The sequence below is a fragment of the Mus musculus genome, chromosome 9 (genome assembly GCF_000001635.26).
Source record: "Mus musculus strain C57BL/6J chromosome 9, GRCm38.p6 C57BL/6J".
Taxonomy (NCBI): Eukaryota; Metazoa; Chordata; class Mammalia; order Rodentia; family Muridae; genus Mus; species Mus musculus.
The window spans coordinates 122173360-122191291 of NC_000075.6; the positions used below are offsets into that span (position 1 = coordinate 122173360).

Here is a 17932-nt window from a genome sequence, read left to right on the forward strand (position 1 = left end):
ATGGACCCAGTGAGATAGAGAAGGGAGGGGTGGGGGGACCATGGCTTTCTGCCTCAAAGCCTGGCTGGGCTTCTTTCAACACTGGTCTTATCGTATCCAAGTTCTGAGATTTTTGAGCTGCTATGAGGGAGTTAACAGTGCCACAGATGATTACAAACAAGAATGGTGTGGGGGAGACGTCCCGTCTGAGACCCAGGGCCACCAGCACAGGTCTAGCCTGTCTCAGGCCCACCATGGGCTCTCTGGTCTGAAACATGAGACAGAAAGACCTCCAGTGAGAGGTGTGGTGGAAGGTGCTCGGGGTGGGGGTGGGGGATGTCTGGCCATGCGTGTCAGGCCACAGAAGTTTGACTGCCAAGTGACTTGGCCTGGAGCCAACCCCAGTGCCATCCATTTCTACCAACAACCTGTGAGACTCATTGGCAGTTGTATTGGCAGGGAAGCAAGTTTGAATTGCATGTGGTGGGGGAAACTAGTCCTTAGTTAGGCAAAGTGAGGCCCAGGCTCCACAGTCTCTGGGTCAATGAGTTTGGTCTGCCTGTATCTAGGATCCAGAGCCTGGGACCCTGCGTACAGCCCTGCCATCTGCTAAAACCTGCTGGTGTGAGGACTTGGACACTGAGGTAGCTGTCCCTAGGCATACTTATCTCCTGGCTGCATCCAGACTCAGCTGCTTCATATCACATCTTGCTGGGAAGCCTTCCAGGTAAAGCCTGTGGGACAGGCTTATGTGTGAGTCCCTCATGCCTGGGGCTCTTGTCCCACGACTGGCCTACATGGTGCGCCTCGCAAGGACTTCTGTGAAAGCATCTGCATGGCTAGGAGAGCAGTAGATGTGGAGTCCCCTGTAATTTCCCAGGGTGCATCTGTCCCCTTCCTCCTTGGGCTCTTGCTCTGAGCAATGGGCTGCACTTCGGGCCTTCACAGGCTTCCCCCTGCCTGACCATGGTACCACTGTCCTGGGAACTGACTCCTAGTACATTTTTTCCCAGTCAGGTGGGGACTGACATGTTGACTGAGCCTGTTAATAGAACTTGGGGACCAACTCTTGGTATTTGGAATGGGCAAGAACCAAAAGCAGAGGGTTTCACACAGGTGATCCTCTGGGCCCAGGGAGAATGGCAGAAGCCCTGAGACTCTATGGTCTCCTTAGCCCAGGAATTCAAATGGGACCCTTGACCCTGCCTCCTGGACCTCTTGGGTGTCAGTCATCACAAGGACTGAGGGTGGTGTTGGAGACCTTAGTAAAGACCCAAGGCTCATAGGGCAATGTCATGGCTGGTATGTAAGGGCCAGCGATACGGAAGCTGTCAGTGACCAGGACATTACAGGGAATAAGGTAATGTGAGCAAGCAGGAAGGAAGGAAGGAAAGGACCTGGTGGGATGGCACCTTCCCAGGTGCCCTCCTCAGTCCAGTGACAAGGGACAACAGGAATGCAGAGCAGCTAATGGGGCTACAAACTTCTGCTTTCACCCACACCACAGAGTCTGGAATGGCTGCTGTGTACCATACTCCACCTGCTCTGAGTCCTGGGAACACGAACACATAGGCACAGAGCCAGCCCTCTCAGAGCCTCTCGGCCGTCACCTGGTGCATTCTATCCCATACCCATCTTCTCCTGTGGCCACAGGCCCAGGGGAGGGTCCTGTTCTCTCTGGTGGCAGAAGTGGGGCATGTGGAAACAGCAGTCGCCAGTTCAGGGAAGCCTGCTGAACTTGCACAGGCCGCAGCTGGGACCACTTGTGGGCAGATGAGCCGATAGATTTAGACGGGGTAACCCAGGAGTCTCTGATTCACAATCAGCTATGTTCCTGTGACTGCTGCCCTAGCTTAGACTCTGTGGGAACCCAGGAGGCAGGGCCAAGGGTCTTACTTGAATTCCTGGGCTAAGGAGACTGGGGTCTCAGGGCTTTGGTGGCTGCCCATATGCTCTTTAAAACATAAGCCTGATCTAGAAAGTTCCATCAGGAAACCAACAACTACTACATAATCATGCCTTGTAGTATGTCCTCCCAAGTAAGGGTGAGGACAAAGTTCAGGGTCAGAGCTTCTAAAAACAAGTGATACTGAGCCAGCTATGGCCTCTTCTCTGGGTAAAGTGGGCAATCAGGAGTGGACCACTGAGCTGCATGGAGCAGGCTACCCAACCTCCTGCTAAGGAGGATGAACCTAGAGCCTGCCATCTAAATAGCTGTCAGGATGGCTTACAGGGTCCAGCAAGGGCATGAGCTCCCATCTTTATAGAGCTGGCTTCCTGGGTGAGCTGTCAAACCCGCAAATCAGTGGACACTGTACGTTCAGCTGGGGAGGCAGACAGCACCACTGGCCATACACCATTCTGCTGCAGGTTACAGCCCATACTGGGCCCCTTGAGGTGTCAGAGCATCAGTGTCCCCACAGAACCTGGCTGTAAGCTTTGGGGTTCGCTTCAGTCCTGATCCCCATCTCATTGCTGCGTATGTCACAACCTCACCTGGGGGGTGGGGGTGGGGCAGCTTGAAACATTTGCCAAGTCTTGGAGAAGCAGGAGTCGGAGCCAAGGGCTGCCTTTAATAGCTCAGTTGCAAAGTGTCAACATAACACCATACAGAAGCAAGGAGGAGATTCAGGTGTGCCCCTACTCCCCGACCACCGCTGCCTCAGCATGGTTCCCACCATGGGTATAATGGGCACAGACACTAAGCCACCACCCCATAATAGGGTCCCTGGGGTTAGAAGTGACTGGCACCTACTGTGAATGTCATGTGGAAAGCTGGTGACTCTTTAGGGATAACGTTCAAAGGCAGCTGAGGCTCCTGAGCAAAGTGATGAAACAGCTGGAGGGTGTGTGCGGCCCTGGGAGGGTCCGAGTGAGAGGCACCAGGGAAAGAGGTACTGAGAGAGAGCCTCAGCCACTTTTCCCACAGAGCTAGACCTTGGTGTGCCTGCTGCATATTAGCCACTTCACACAGCCCAGCATCAGGGCTAAGTTCAGGCTGCTGTCCCCTCCCTGTGCAGGTGTGATGCAGGTGTCCTTCAGCACAGGGGACAGGACGGCCAGCATGGTGCAGCTCAGGTAGCTTCCTTCCCATCTTCCTGGTACTCCTCCTTCAGGTTTTCTGCCACCAGCTTCATTTGCTGTTGAGGGAATACAGAATATCAGGTGAACCCTGAGAGTCTATGGGTGGTACTGGCACAGCAGAGGCTCCGTTCTGCAGACACCAGGCAGAGGTCGGGAACCTCAGGAAGGAGATTGCCCCTAGGCCACTGCCCAAAGCTTACTTCCTGGGTTCCTTACCTGCTTAGGAAGAATGATTTTTATAGGTAGAAATGCTGCTGTGAGCCCAGAATACAGGGGCCTGACAAGCCTCTGGCAGGACCCCAGAAAAGACAGGACGCCAAAGTAAGACCAAGTCTTTACTATGTCCCTATGAGGTGAGTGACTAGAAAATTTGGCCTTGTGAACCTAGGCAGTCCATCTGTGCAGAGATGTGTCTACCACCTTCCTCAGTTGCTGCCCCACAGACAGTGCTGCCACCCACATAGCCCATATCCTCCCTGGGGAACACCTTGGGACCTACCTGGGAAGAGCTGGAGAAAGCTCCCAGTGTCCCTCCCTCCCCCCGTCCTACAGATCCCAGACATGTCTCCCAGAGGCACTGGAGAGCATGGCTTCTTCTGAATACATAATCTGGGATGTAGCTTAAAGCAGGGGTTTCCAATAATGACCATTCACCTATGAAAACAAACAGTGCTAGCCTGCATGTACCAGGTTGTCCCCCTCAGGACCCATGTGTCACACAGGTAGAAAGGCCCCTTCCAAGGCCATGAACAGGAACTTGTCTCTGCTTTGACAATCTATGAGGTGTAAGGCATCTCAGCCTACTGTTCCTCAGAGCCAGCTCTGTTTTCCTCCATGTGACTCAGGGGTGGCTGTGGAGTCTAGCCCCATTCTACATCTATGCAGGGGAAGGTAGAATGGGGTGACCAGTTGGCCAGATCAGGAAATATTTTTGTGCAAGGGCCTGGGACACTAGGTAGACACCAGAGTTGAGGCTGGCTCAGGGCCATCCCTGCCCAGGGCCCCACAGCTATGATGTGCCCCAGCAGAATGGTGCAGTTGGTTTGACTTAGTCCACAAACCTGCAGAAACAAGCCCCAGCATTGGTTACACCTTCCCTGAGGTAAGACCCTTGTCTGTCACAGCCCATAAGGCCTGTTGGCTACTGCTGTGAAACTGCCCCAGTCAAGGAAACTCAAACATTGCAGCCCAGATTCACCACGACCTTGACAGCTGACATCCCTGAACAACTATGAAACTTTTAGACTCTCTTTATGACTAAAAGCATGAATGGTCGGGTATAAGCATCTATCTCCTGACTGACAAGTAACACAGGAAATAAGACTTGATTTAGAGGAGAGATATGTTGAATCTAGGCAGACCCTGGCGTTTCAGGCAGGGAGAGAACTGGGTAGCTTCCAAGAGTCTTGTGAGGTGCAAGCTGCTCCTTGTGTCTATGCATCTACACTGGGAGCTTCATGGTGCAGATGACCGACCAGACAAACAGTCACGGGACATGCAGGAGTCCACAGCTCTTCTAGAAGAAGCTTCCTCTGGGATGGAGTCCAAGGTGAATGGGATTTCTTCCCAGAATGACCGTGCCCTAAGTGACCATTGTCCCTATTTGACCTTGTAATTGCTGTACCCATGGGGCTATCCCTCAATGTCACTGTTTTTTTCAAGGTCAGCTCAGGCTCTCCTGAAGCCTGCCTGGCTCAGGATAGCCCTAAGGTACTAGTGGTGTCTGAGGTCTTGGGGCCATGTTGCTCTGCTGCGGCAGGATAGGGGGATGTCATGTACCATGGCTGGCTAACCTTTGCCTGCCCTAGAGCAGGTCCGTGAGCAACGGAGCTAAGTGGCCTAGCCAGCTGAGCCAAGGTCACTCCATTGTGACTTTTGCCTCGCTCTATGGATGGTCCTTCAGGACGTTCTCCCTCACTGGAGATTCCTAATTGAGTTGGGTGGTCCTAGCTGAAGGGTATCCCAGGGTTACCGGCTCTCCAGTTTCTCTTCAGCAACTCTGACCTAGAGTCTGGGGAGAGGAGGAGCATAGCCACCCCTTTAAACATCAACTGGGCTCTGGAGACTCTGAAATTAAAACCTGCATAAACATCAGGCAGGAAAAGATAATAGAGCTGACCTTTCCCTATAAAATAGCAGCAGAGTGAAGAGAGAATGGAATTTGTTTTTAAACTTGTGACTCATGCTCCAAATAGTCCTTTAAAAGTGCAGTTGGCTTCCTGTAGCTGGGCCCCTCTTTCCCTGTGGGGAACACAGAAGGAGCCGAGACTGTTCACGCTTCCCCAGACCTGGGATGGTTCTGGTGAATCCTGTGGCCTCAGCTCCTTCGGCCTCCGTCACTCATAGCAGACTCTCCCTAAGCCTACCCTCAGAGCATCAGGACCTTCTGTCAGGAGCATTGGAAACTTGCTTCCTAGACGCAGCTGTTGCCCAGCTTTAAATCTCTCAGCATCCATGCCAACACCTTGACCCCCAACAATCACATTCTGAAGGAATTTGACTGAGCAACCCCAGGTGGCCAGCTCAGTGTCCTTATGAGAGAAGCACGCTGATAGCCTCGTGGCCTCTGTTCCTTTGGAGCAGAGTCCTGTGCTAAGTGGAGCTGGTTATCTGGTGTCCGGGGACCCTGAAGGATGTCTCAAGGTGGTTTGTTTAGTTGAACTGCATCTGGCTCCCTGAGGCTTCCCAGGAGCAGGGGAGCTGGACTGGGATAGAGTGATCCCAGTTCATACTCACTCACCACTCACCTCAGTCCTGGTTTAACTGGTCTGGGGTGTAGCCCAGACAGTGGACTTTTGCAAGCTCCCTAGGTGGTTCTAGCCTGCACTGAGGTAGAAAGCAAAGCCTCTGATGGAGGAGGTAACAGGAAAAGCCAGGGGACCTGCTCTGTCTGCCCTGCCTCCTCTGCCTGCCCTGCCACTACAGCATCCCCATGAATGTTACTTTCTCAGAGATGGGGGAGTGGCTGGTTAAGCCACTGGTTTGAGGGAATGCAGCTAGACATGAAGACAATGAGAGATGTGTCCAGTGCTGCCTGGCTCTCAGGATTCAGTCAGAGCTGTTCTTAAATATGCACCCTGATCAACCATCCCTTACAAGGACCACAGTGCAGTGCATTTCTCTCTTAAAAACATGTGCTAGGAGACTCAGAGCTCCTTGGACACTGTCGGTCCCATGAGGACTTGATGACATATGGGGTGGCCTACTGAGTTTCAGATCTATTGATGTGCTGTGACCAGATCCAGGGCTTTGCCTCTAACAGACAAATGCTCTTCTGCTAAGCTATAGCCCCAACCCAGGCTTCTAAAGTCAGATGCAAAAGGATGGGAAAGTAAGTTAGCAGTTGCTTAGCCACCTGAACTCTCACAAAGAAGGTGCCTAGACGCTGCTGGACGGAGGGGCTCTGATGCCAGAGGCCAAGACTCTGGGAAGCAGAACCTCACAACAGATACGACCTCCAGAGCATGTCAGAGAGCAGAGGTGGAGTGGATTATCCAGATGTGAAAGACAAGGAGAGCATATTTAACCGATTGCTGAAGCTGGTCACCACATTTTGGAACCACCCAGACATGGTGGGCCAAGTCAAGGCCCAGGATGCACTGGGACAGCTACCACTGGGTAGGCTTTGGCTTCCAGCTTCTAAACACAACCCTGCCTTGGAGGCTCCCCTTTCTTAGAGGAGTGGGGTGCAATAAGATGAGCTTGTACATGAAGGCAGAGGACCTTGAGGAGAAAGTGACCTCTTTACAGGCTCTGCACCCCCAAAACAGACATGAGGTTGGAGTGAAGGGGTGGAGCTCTGTGCCTGGCACCTGACTTGCAGGCTGGTCAGACGGCAGCAAGTTCCTCCCAAGAGGCCACTTGGAATCAAAACCACAGCTTGCTTGCAGTGAGTCACGGGCTCATTATGCCAGCCACCAGGCCTGTTACCTTGATGCCTACAGGCCTCAAGTGTGGCTCTGAGAGGTGGCGGGGCAGCTGTCTGGGCTTATCCCTCCTAACCATGTCCCAGTGGCTCCCATGATTCCCTCTGAAAGAGGAGGCTGGTTTACTATTCTACATGAGATTTCACAGACCACTTTGTCCACCTGAGGGAAACAGGAGTGTCCTGATGTTTCTTATGCCACAAACGCACAGTGAGCTTAGGTGACACCAGGATCACCAAATTCTGATGATCTCTGCAGTCACCACAGTGAGAAGCCAGCCATCCTTCCCGATCTTTGTCATTTAATTAAGTAATGGTTTCATCTTAGCTTTTCACACACGGTGCTTTGACCACATTCGTCCCTGCCATTTTACCTCCTTGGACGGCTCCAACAGCACATACTCTCCCCTCCCTAGCAACCCTTAGTAAGTGCCCTTTTGTGGTCAACTTCCATTCAAATGTGTTCAGAGGATTCTACCTGGTCATAAGAGAGGCAAGTGTGTGTGTGGGGGGGGGGGGGCGGGGGGTAGATTGATTTGGGGTGTCTTTGCAATAAGACAAACTGTGTCCTCTGAGTGCACTTTTTGGGAAAGCCTGCTCCCCATTTAATATTTTATGCCTGTGCATAAGATTGGATGCTCATATGACTAAAATCAGATGCATCATGGGGAAGGACATGCTTACTGAGCAAAAGCTTGCATAATACAAGCCTGTCAATCAAAACAAGAGACCCACCCATATACACCCCTTAGCAACCAACTCCTCCTCCTCTCCTGGACCCATAAAAAGAAGCCCTTTTTTAGTTAGGGTTTCATTGCTGTGAAGAGACACCATGACCTCGGCAACTCTTAGAAGGAAAACATGTAATTGGGGCTGACTCACAGTTTCAGAGGTTCAGTCCATTATCATTGTTGTGGGAAGCATGGCAGCGTTCAGGCAGACTTGGTGCTGGAAGAGAAGCTGAGAGTTCTACATCTTGATCCACAGGCACCAAGGAGGGGACTGTCACACTGGGCGAAGCTTGAGCATATAAGACCTCAAAGCCAGCCTCACAGTGACACATTTCCTCTAACAAGGCCACACCTCCTCATAGTGCACTCCCTATGGCCAAGCATTCACACACATGAGTCTACGAGGGCCAAACCTATTCAAACCCCCACAAGCCCCGAACACTAACTAGACTGTGTTGCTCACAGAGCCCACGGCTCTCCTGCAGCTATCGGAGCTGCATTGCTACTGTTCCTCTGGATGCAGTCAGTCTGTCTTCAGGTCTTGAAGATGCTCCCAAGACTCTAAACTGTCTGGTCAAGACAGAAGCCCTCAGTACCTCTCCTATTTTCCTAATTGTTTTTAGAAGCTGGATTCTACTTTCAAGAAAAATGTGCACCTTTCTTTCTGTGTCTGATTGGTTAATATGAGGGTTTTGTTTGTTTGTTAGTTTTTGAGACAGGGTTTCTCTGTACAGTCCTGGCTATCCTGGAACTCACTCTGTAGACCAGGCTGGCCTCGAACTCAGAAATCCGCCTGCCTCTGCCTCCCAAGTGCTGGGAGTGGGGTGAGATGGAGTCTGTCTGACCATTTCCAAAAATGGTCCTGATGCCAAGTTCACTGGCCTCTTCTCACTGGTTTTAAGGATAGAGATGCCTCTGAACTGAAGTCTGACAGCAGCGGCTTCTCTGTTCCAACCCCATGCTTTGTAAAGCTGGAACATTCCAGGACGGCACCTCACTCATGTGAAGACTGCTATCTTGTGTGACGATCTCATGTGCTATCTCATGTGAAGATCTTCTCTTTGACAAAGAGATTACTTTCATACTTTGGATTAAGCCAATGTTGTCATCAAGGCCAGTGTGGTCAAGATTCACCGGACTGCATGGAAAAGTTTCCAGGCAGAAGCCACAGCATCCAGGTCGCTTTTCAGATAGATGAACTGATCCGTCTAATAGCTACTGGACTAAATGCACCTTCAAATAACCTGTCCTTCTCCTAACATTATTTCTATGTTCTGCTGTGGAGCCCAAACCAGCAGACAGAACAGGAGGCAGGCTGGTTGTTACCCAGCATGGGACTCTCCTGGTAAAGATGCAGCTGTTGCCTGCAATGACCTGAAAGCCATCTGAAATGAGGACATGGATGAAGTGCTTCAGGAACACACAGCCAGGTTTTGTGGAATGATTCTGTCACTGAGCAAAGCCCATGGAAGACTCAACTTACATGTCCTTAGGAAATGAAATGAAACTATTTCTTAGAGTCCTTTGGGGTCAGACAGTCGCAGGCCACACAACCAAATTCTGGGTGTCTTTTTTTTTTCCTTTTGAACTAAGTATCCCAGACTAGTATGTGGCAGAACACATGGACGTGTGTACCTTCTTACAGAGCCTCAATTCAAAGGTGTGACAGAAGGGAAGAGAGCCGTGACTGGTGAGCGACTCAAGGAAACATACTTCTCTTCTAAAGGAATGGGCATCAGTACCTGCGTCCTTGGCTCACACAGCCCAGTGGTCCAGTCAGGCAGGAAGTAGTGGCTGATCTCACAGCAAAACATGACCCAGAAGAAAGAAAGGGGACAAAATCTCACCAGTGTGACTCAGACCCCAAGCCTCAGCACCTTGAGAGGACCTCCTTCTAAACAGCCCTCACAGGGTACAAAAGACACATATACAATACACAGGAGCAGGGACTTCTGCCGAAGTCCCTGGAATCTCAGTTTTCAGGGATGGGTCTCATCCTCAGAGAAGTAGGATTCCACAGACACATCGTGATATTTTAACAGGAGCTGTGAGAAACTTACAGTCCCTGAGAATTCTGAGTCCACCCACCACAAACACAGCTGGAATGTACCCCAGCTCCCTCCTGCATCTCCTCTCCCAGTACTCTGTGCCTTCCCCTCTGTCCTCCAGCTGGGGAAACTCAGGGCAGGGCCATATGCAGAACACTTTGGGCCTCTGGATTTTCTCCTGGACCAGCAGCTGCAGCCCAGCTCCAGGGCTCCCTGAGTTCTTTGTCTACACAGAAGCCACTGACCCCAACTGCTCGCTGAGAACAGTGCGTGAGCCCAGGCCAGGCATGCTGCGCTCTCCCAGGTCACACTCTGTGTCCTTCTCCTGGTGTATAAGGTGACAGGGTGCCTGCCACCAAGCTGATGACCTCACTCCTGAACTGTCATCCAGAGTCAGAAGAGAGTCAGTGGGGACTGAAGAGGACGTCTCATCAGTTTCAGCTGCCTTTGCTCAGCACCTCCCTTCCTTCCACAGGTGGCTGAGAAAGTTCACTTCTCCGATTTGTCCACGTCCCACTTCCTAGGGCAGAAGCTTCAATGGAGGAGAGCCATGGTGGCGGGGATTGCACATGCTCTCAGGGCAATGTTCTACGCTAAAAAGCAAAAGTGCAAGGACCACCTGAGGATGCTCCACAGACAGTGAGCCTCTCATGAACTGTAAACGGGCATCCCATTTATAATTCACTTTTAAGTAGGTCTTCCAGAATGCCTAAGAATGTTTTCACAACTTAAATTTTGGTATTATTTCAAATTTAAAAACTGCCGACAACATTAAAGGAGCCCAAATCACACAGATGTGCTAGCTGCTCATGCCTCACCCCCGTTTCCTGAAGCAGCTAAGTGGATCACAACCTTCCACCCCTACGCAGGTCAGTGAAGAATCATAAAAACAAGCCTTTTCCTTATACACCCAAAGAAACTGCTAGCTTAGTGATTTTCAACTGTGAAATAATGATTGTTTTCCTGTGGTCTCACGCTTTCCAAACTGCATCAAAGTGACAGAATCCAGAACGTACAACAAAATAAGACAAAAGCGAAGCTAAGGGAGGTGGCATACTCCCATATACCCAGCACCAGGGAAACCGAGGCACAAGGGTGGAGAGTTCAATGCCACCCTGGACTAGTGTGACCCTGCCTCAAAAACAAAACAAACAAAACCAAAAAACAAACAAGCAAAAACAAACCAAACACAAAATAAATTCCAGACCTTAAAGTCCCTCTGAAAAAAGACAGGAAAACTGTGAACCCCTAAACAAAATTCTCTCAGGAAACAGCCAGAGCATTACGACAAGAAGGCTATTCTCCCCAGCTAGGTTGTAGAATGTGGGTCAGGCATTTCTCATGATTCTCATGACCATCATGACCCTGTCCCCATCCCTGGGGTTCAAGCTTTTGTGGAGTCTCCTATCCTCCAGTGAGTTAGACTTAGCCATTTACTTTTAACTAACAGAAAGTGAGACACGGGTGCATGGTGGGTTTGGAGACACTGGGCCATGTCCTGGGCCCCACCAGTCTTTAGCCTATCCCCTTTCTTCCAAGGAAAATGAAAAGATATTTCTGTCCACAGGGGTTGCTTTCTTATCTCTAACTCCGCCTTATTAATCCAATGAAATGGCTCCGTATAAGGTAACTCCCCTATCATGGCCACACTATATAAACAAGGGTCTCTCTTGACATTCACCTATGTTACAACAGCTCTGACATTCTTACACCCTCCCACTTTGAGACTTACTTTGCAGTCCAAGCTGGCCTCAAACACAAGATCCTCCTGCCTCCACCTCCTGAGTGCTGGGGTTACAGGTATGTGCCAACAGGCCTAACTATCTGCTGGAGACTCTTTCTGCCCTGGGCTGTGAGGCATGTCTTGCAGGCTCACACTCCTCCAGCAGGCCCTCAGAAGATGGCCATCTCTCAAAAGCCAAATCCAGGTTTCTCTTGTCTCCACAGAGCTCTGATGACAGAATGTTCTAGCAAACACCTGCAACTTGCACAATGCAACTGGGGGCCTGGATGTCTAGTATGGTTCCACCTGAACTCGTTTCTATGTCAACAGCTGCAGATAGTGGTGCTCCGGGAAAGCAGCTCTAGATGCCTAGGCCACCTGTATCCATAGTTTGCCCCCTGGTGGTGAGAGCCCAGGATTCACACTGGCAGATGCCTTCTCAATTGCCTCACAGTTAGGACATGAATGAACTAGTCACTAGATCCTGGATAATAGTGTTTAAGGTTTCCTTTCCTCTCTGCCTTTGGAGATAGGTATGTGGTGCCTGGAGCAGTGGCAGCTATCTTGTGACCATGATGAACAACCATGCCAAGGATGGCAGGATGTGAAAACAGAAAATGCCTTCGTAGTTCTTAAGTGATGTTGCTCAGCTACTCCCCAGCCCCGGGAGGTCAGTGTGAATCTGTTTCCAGTCAAGTTCACGTCATGATCTTGACTCTTTCTATGGAAACCACCCAGAGCTATTCCAGGCTGTTGAAGCCCTAAACCCTCTCATTCTTCTGGAAATGACTAGGCATTCTCTCCACTGAGCTGTAGGCACAATTCCATTGAGTGGGCAGGCCTGTCTGGGCACTGTGCTGTCCATGCCCACATCAGGACTTGAAAGCCAGCAGTCATGCTGCTGGTTTCTAACAAGCCCATTCTGGGTTCTCTCAGCACCTGTCCACTCACTGCTATTAAGCTTGGTTTAGGATCCTAAACTGTGCTCTTTGTTGTCCATTCCATGTGGCTGTTTTTCTTCCTTGGCCAAAGTCTTGACCTTTGACACAAGAGGTCTCCAGGTCCCCCCAGTTCCTGCAGTGCTAAGTGTTTTGGGTTCTCCATAGTGAGCTAAGCTGCGCTGGGCCTCGGGGGGTTTTGTACGCCTTTCCTGGTCCCTCGTCAGGGTCACAGGCTGGAGCTCTTTCCGGTCTTTATTTCAGTGGCAAGGAGATGACGCTCAGCTCAGCTCAGCTCCCTCCTCACACTCACAGCCTCACCAGCAGGCAAAGCAGCCTCCAAGAGCTATAGACAGGAGCAAACTTCCCACCACACTCCATCTGCACAGGAAGGGAGGCTGCTATGGTCATTACTCTAGCACACTGGCTCTCAAGTTTGGAAATCCCTGTCTAGGAGGCAACTCACTTCCCACTGGGCCTTTCTTGGAATCTTCCTCTGGTCTCTGCCTGCAGACAGGCAGCCTCTGGTGGTCATCCCCAGGCTTCCTCCAGCAGGGTGTAGTCCTCCCCTCTTGTGCTCAAACTACCCTTACAAAGCCAGCTGCTCTAGAGTTCTCTCTTCCCTGTATAGAATTCTCCCTTGGCCTCTTGATCTTCAGCCTTTTCTTTATGTTTCTGTTCCTGGCTTTCTCTCTGAACTTTTTCCATCTTACAGGGAGATACATGATACACTCAGAACAGTTAAGAGACTATGTACCCCCTTCTGTCAAGATTGGCTAAAACTTATGGGAAATAATTAACCAACCAAGTCCCTGTGTTCCCATGTTGTTAATTTCCTGCTAAAAGTCTACATTTCTCAGCTTTTCTTGTGGACTACAGAAGCTGTTCCCACTCCTCTAAGGGGTCACATCCCATCACACACACACACACACACACACACATACAGAGAGAGAGAGAGAGAGAGAGAGAGAGAGAGAGAGAGAGAGAGAGAGAGAATATGAATACAAAATGTTCCCTTGCTGTAAATAAACACAGGCCCTGCATAGGGCAGACCAAGCCTCTCTTTTTCTCAAGAGGCTTCAATATGCTTCCCATGCAACAAATGTTGGAGGATGGGTCACAGGACAGATGTGTGGGGAGGGCTGTTCCTCAGCTCCCATGTTTTCAGTCTTTCCTCTGTGGATTTCAGGGAACTGAAGTCTGTGGGAATAGTCTCTGCTGGGCTTCCTTCTGTTCCCACCAGTGCAGAAGGGCAGAGGCAGGGCAGTAGCCTGAGATGAGGCCCAGGTCAGTGGGGGTGGAGGTGGTGAGCTCCAGGGGAGCCTCTCTTGACCCAGGCAGATTCCTGTAGATCCTTCTGTCTTCCTCCACTCTTTCCTTCCTTTGCCCTCTCTCCTTCCTTCCAACCGGATCTTACTATGCAATCCAGGCTGGCTCTAAACCCTGATCCTCCTGTCTCCACCTCCCCAGTGTCAGGATCTCTTCCTTTGCTTGTGGCTTCTCAGAACACTGATAAGATTTGGACATTGACATAACTGATTCTATGTGCACCCAAGTTTGGAAATTCTATCTGTGAATCTTTCTGCTACAAGGTCTCAAGATCTGACCTTATTTCCTCTAGAACTTGCATTCAGGGCATGACCCCCCTGGGGATCAAGTGTGATTTTGTGTTGATTTCCTGCGTACTGACATCCAGTCCTTCCAGAGACATCTGCCGAATCATCCCCTGCTCACTCACCTGCAGTCTTTGTGGTCACAGGCAGGTCACTTGCTGCTCTGACTTGCCTCCCCACTCCCCAAGTAGTCTTCACTATGACTTCACTACACACTCTGAAAACATTACCACTCGTCTCCAGTTTGTTCTTCTTTTTTAGAGTTTGGCTATTTTTAGGTCCTTTATTTTCCATGTCAATTTTAGAAACAGGCTTATCAGCTTCTACAAAAACACAGATCAGAGGCTGCCAAATTTCCCATGATAAAGCTGGACAGTTAACACTTTTCCAATTTCCATTACAGGAAGACTCTGCTGTTGTATGAAGGGGCAGGCGCATGGCCAGCGATGACGCGCAGGTCACAGTCCAGGCTCCTGGTCTCCCCTGCAGGTTTACTTTCCACATACATGGTTAGTTATCTGGGAACAAGGCCCCATGCTTCTGTGTACATGCCTTATGTGTCTCTCTTCTTCCCTTCTTAGCTTGACTCTCCTGTTGGTCCTCACAGCAAAGGGCCAACAGTCACCTTCTGCTAATGAGAGCACCTACAGATCCACCATCGATGTCCTGCATCAGGCTGAGAAAGCCCCAGTTGGTGGGTATCTGTTACAAGGGCATTCGGTTGCAAGGTCTGAAACATTGATGCTTTTGGGTGGTGTCTTTGTGGTTTGCCAGGTGGGTCAAAAGAGGGGCTCAGCTAGGAGTTACTTCCTACTAAGTGGCTGGGCAGGCTTTCCTGAGTGTCCTCCCAGCTCCCCATAAATTCTGAGTTTTCTATCTGCTACAGGAATGATACTGGCTAGTCCTGCATGCCAGGCGTGGGCCCCCGTTCTGATGGTTCATTCCCTGGTCAGTTTCCTCACATGCACATACCCTGCTGGACACGAAACAGGTCCTTGGTGGACCTCTGGTGCTTTCTCTGCACCCCATTCTTCCGTGGTTCTGCCTATCCTCAAGCAGCCTTGGACTCTCTGACCCCGCTTTTCAAGGTGCCAATCTGTGTCCAGGTAGATTAATGGATCCACCTGTCTGTGGGGCATTGGGCTGGTGGCAAGCATCATTTTAAAGTTAATGACAAGATCTTGACATGACTTTAGTCCTCCTGATAGTCACCTTCCTGTAAGTAAGTGTCAGAGGTCAGGCTATGCTGACGCTAATGGATAACTATCAGCCTTTTCCTTGCTGCCCTAGCTGCCTTGAAAAAAAGGACTGTCAGTCAAAAGCTGGGCTTCCCTTGTTTTGACACCAGCCATCTTGAACATTACACAGTCCCTCAAGAAAACCACATGATGGCTATGCTGAGCACAGCAGCTCTGGCTCAGCCGGGAGGCCTCTGTTTGCACTAGACCACAATCTCCAGTGAGATCTAAGACACTGTAACCATTTCTTCCTGGGGACAAAGTGGGGCACTTCCCCTGGTGGCCTAGAGAGGCACTGCTGTGAGGGGTGCTAAAGGCCAGAGACTGTAATTGGTGTAGACATAAACCCTTATTTGCATATGAGGTATGCTGTAACTGTGTAAACACAAACCCTTATTTGCATATGAGGTGAACCTGGCATTTACCTGTTCCTGGGAGTGTTCTGCAGAAGGCACTGCCCCCTCCTAGTAGCTCAGGGCCAAGACTACTCAGCTCTGGTTCCTACCAGCCCTATGTGCATCCTTCTAGATGACATAGGTTGTTAACTGACAGTACTTTTGTTTTCAATATCCTTATGGATTTATGTTTTCATACATGTTCCCTTTTAAAACAGGACAGCTTTTAGAACAGGGCCCCTTCCCTTACCCAGGAAAAGCTAGATTAGAGCTTCTGGAAGGAGCCCAGCAGTTGCGAGGTCCCCAAGTTGCTTTAAGCTAAAGGTTTCTTCTAACCGAGGGACACTGGTACTGGAGGGGGAAGCAGGGGCAGTGTTAGGCCAGAGTCAAAGTGCAGTGCTGCTTAAGGAGTTGAGCCACAGTCTGTCTTGCCCAGAGGCTCTACTCTTCTTAGCCATCTTTCAGGATGCCTCAGCCTGCCTGCCAGCCTCTTGGAAGGGAAGTGAACCTGGGTGTGTATTTTAGTATCAAGCTCATTGCTAGTAGAACAAGAGTTTAAAAGCCAGACTGAGAGACTGGCTTGCTTTTAAAAGTATCAGGATTATTTCCATGGCTCACACCTCACCCCCTCCCTTTTGTCTTCTTTCTTGGTTTTGTTTTTTCAAGCAAGGTCTCAGTATACAGCCCAAGCTGGCCTCATACTTGTGGCTCCCCTGCCTTAGGTTTCCAAGAGCTGAGATTGCAGGCTTACACTCCTGTGAAGCAAAATGTAGCTCCAAAATTTCTCACGGTATTGAATAAATAGACTTGAAAAAATGGTTAAGATCTGTGCCATAGTTTTTAGCTGCAAACTGACCCAAGATGTTGTTCTAACCTGAAACAAACCCAAGCTCCTATGTGTTGCTTGGATCCTCTGGCAGGTGTTTCTAGGTCCCCAGTGCTCTCGTCCGTTGGCAAACTCTGCACTCTGAGGCACAAGTTCTCACAGGTGTGGCGGGATCCTAGGGAAACAGACTGACATCTTGGGAGAATCGGTAAGTTGCCACAGTCCACAGATGGGCAGAGAGGTAATGTAAGGGTGGCCACCTCCACCAGGAAGTCTACGAAAGGCGAACATGGGTGTCTCAGCTCAAGTTAGAACTCACACACCACTGTGGTACATGAACGGGTGGGGCTTTGGAGAAGTGAGTGAGCCATCAGGCGTTGGACCTTCACGAACAGGGTTAGTATTCTCATAAGACAGACTTGATGGTTGAGGACACTGCTAAGTGCCAGGGGCACAGTGCTTGCTTCCTAAGCACTAGTGAGGCCCGAGGGCCCTGAATTCACAGCAATGCACACACAAAAGGGAGAGGTCCCCCTCTGTCTTCTCTTTCTCTTTCTCTTTCTCTGCCTGTCTCCCTGTCTGTCTCTCTGTTTCTCTGTCTCTGTCTCTCTGTCTCTCTGTCTCTCTGTCTCTCTCTCTATCTCTCTCTCTCTCTCTCTCTCTCTCACACACACACACACACACACACACACACACACACACACAGAGACTGGGACCTAAGCAAGCCCCTCTGACCTCTACTCCGTGAGCTTGCCCTGACAGGGCTCTGTGTTTGAATGAGGGTGTCTTTGAGGCTGCAAGTCCTCACCAGATTCAGAGTCCAACACTGCATTAATCGCGGGGTTCCTGGTTTGTAGAACTGTAAATGCCTACTGCATATAAGTTACTCAGAGTAAGGCATTTGCCAAATGCTGAATGCACAGAGGTTGTGTCCCACTGACCTTCTAGGAGCTGATTGTGTGGTGGCTTATGGACTCCTCGCTTTCCCTCAGCTCACAAGAAACTGGCAAATTATTCCTCAGCACATTTTAATCTTTAAGCTTTTGTTCAAAGCTAGAATTGTAGCCCAACATATATGGTTGTCACTGCCTAATTACTGACAAATTCCTATGACACTGGTCATTCTCAATAGCCAGCTTGCTAGAGGTAATTGCCTCCTCCTTTGGGACTGGAAAAACAAAAACAAATTTCTTTTACTTCTTTCAAGTAGCATAGTAGTTAAGGTGAAATATCGAATTGAAGCATTCTTGAACATAATGTGATGTAAAAAAAAAGAAGGAAAAATACAATCAACTCATAAACCAACTGCTCCATTGTCAGCTAGCAAGACTGAGAGCTCAGCTCAGCTCTGCCTCAGTAGCCTGAGGAGACAGGATCTCTGGGGGACTATGAAACAAGAGCCTTGACTGTGTGGCTACAAAGAGTGTGAGGA

At 50.0% G+C, this 17932-nt stretch overlaps 1 protein-coding gene across 4 annotated transcripts in view; it reads right to left on the reverse strand.

The window, feature by feature from the left end:
* Window positions 1-2514: 2514 nt before the first annotated feature.
* The window catches only part of Ano10 (anoctamin 10), a 118571-nt gene continuing 103153 nt past the window's right edge, over window positions 2515-17932 (reverse strand). For 2 of the 4 annotated variants that reach the window (NM_001271873.1, NM_133979.3), the window contains exon 13: window positions 2515-3119. In NM_001271873.1, coding sequence (NP_001258802.1) covers window positions 3054-3119 — 66 coding nt within the window. In that variant the 3' untranslated portion in view covers window positions 2515-3053. Of the gene's footprint in view, window positions 3120-9461; window positions 9514-17932 lie in introns of all 4 variants that reach the window. The other 2 variants (XM_011242929.3, XM_030243941.1) reach the window with 2 other exon arrangements.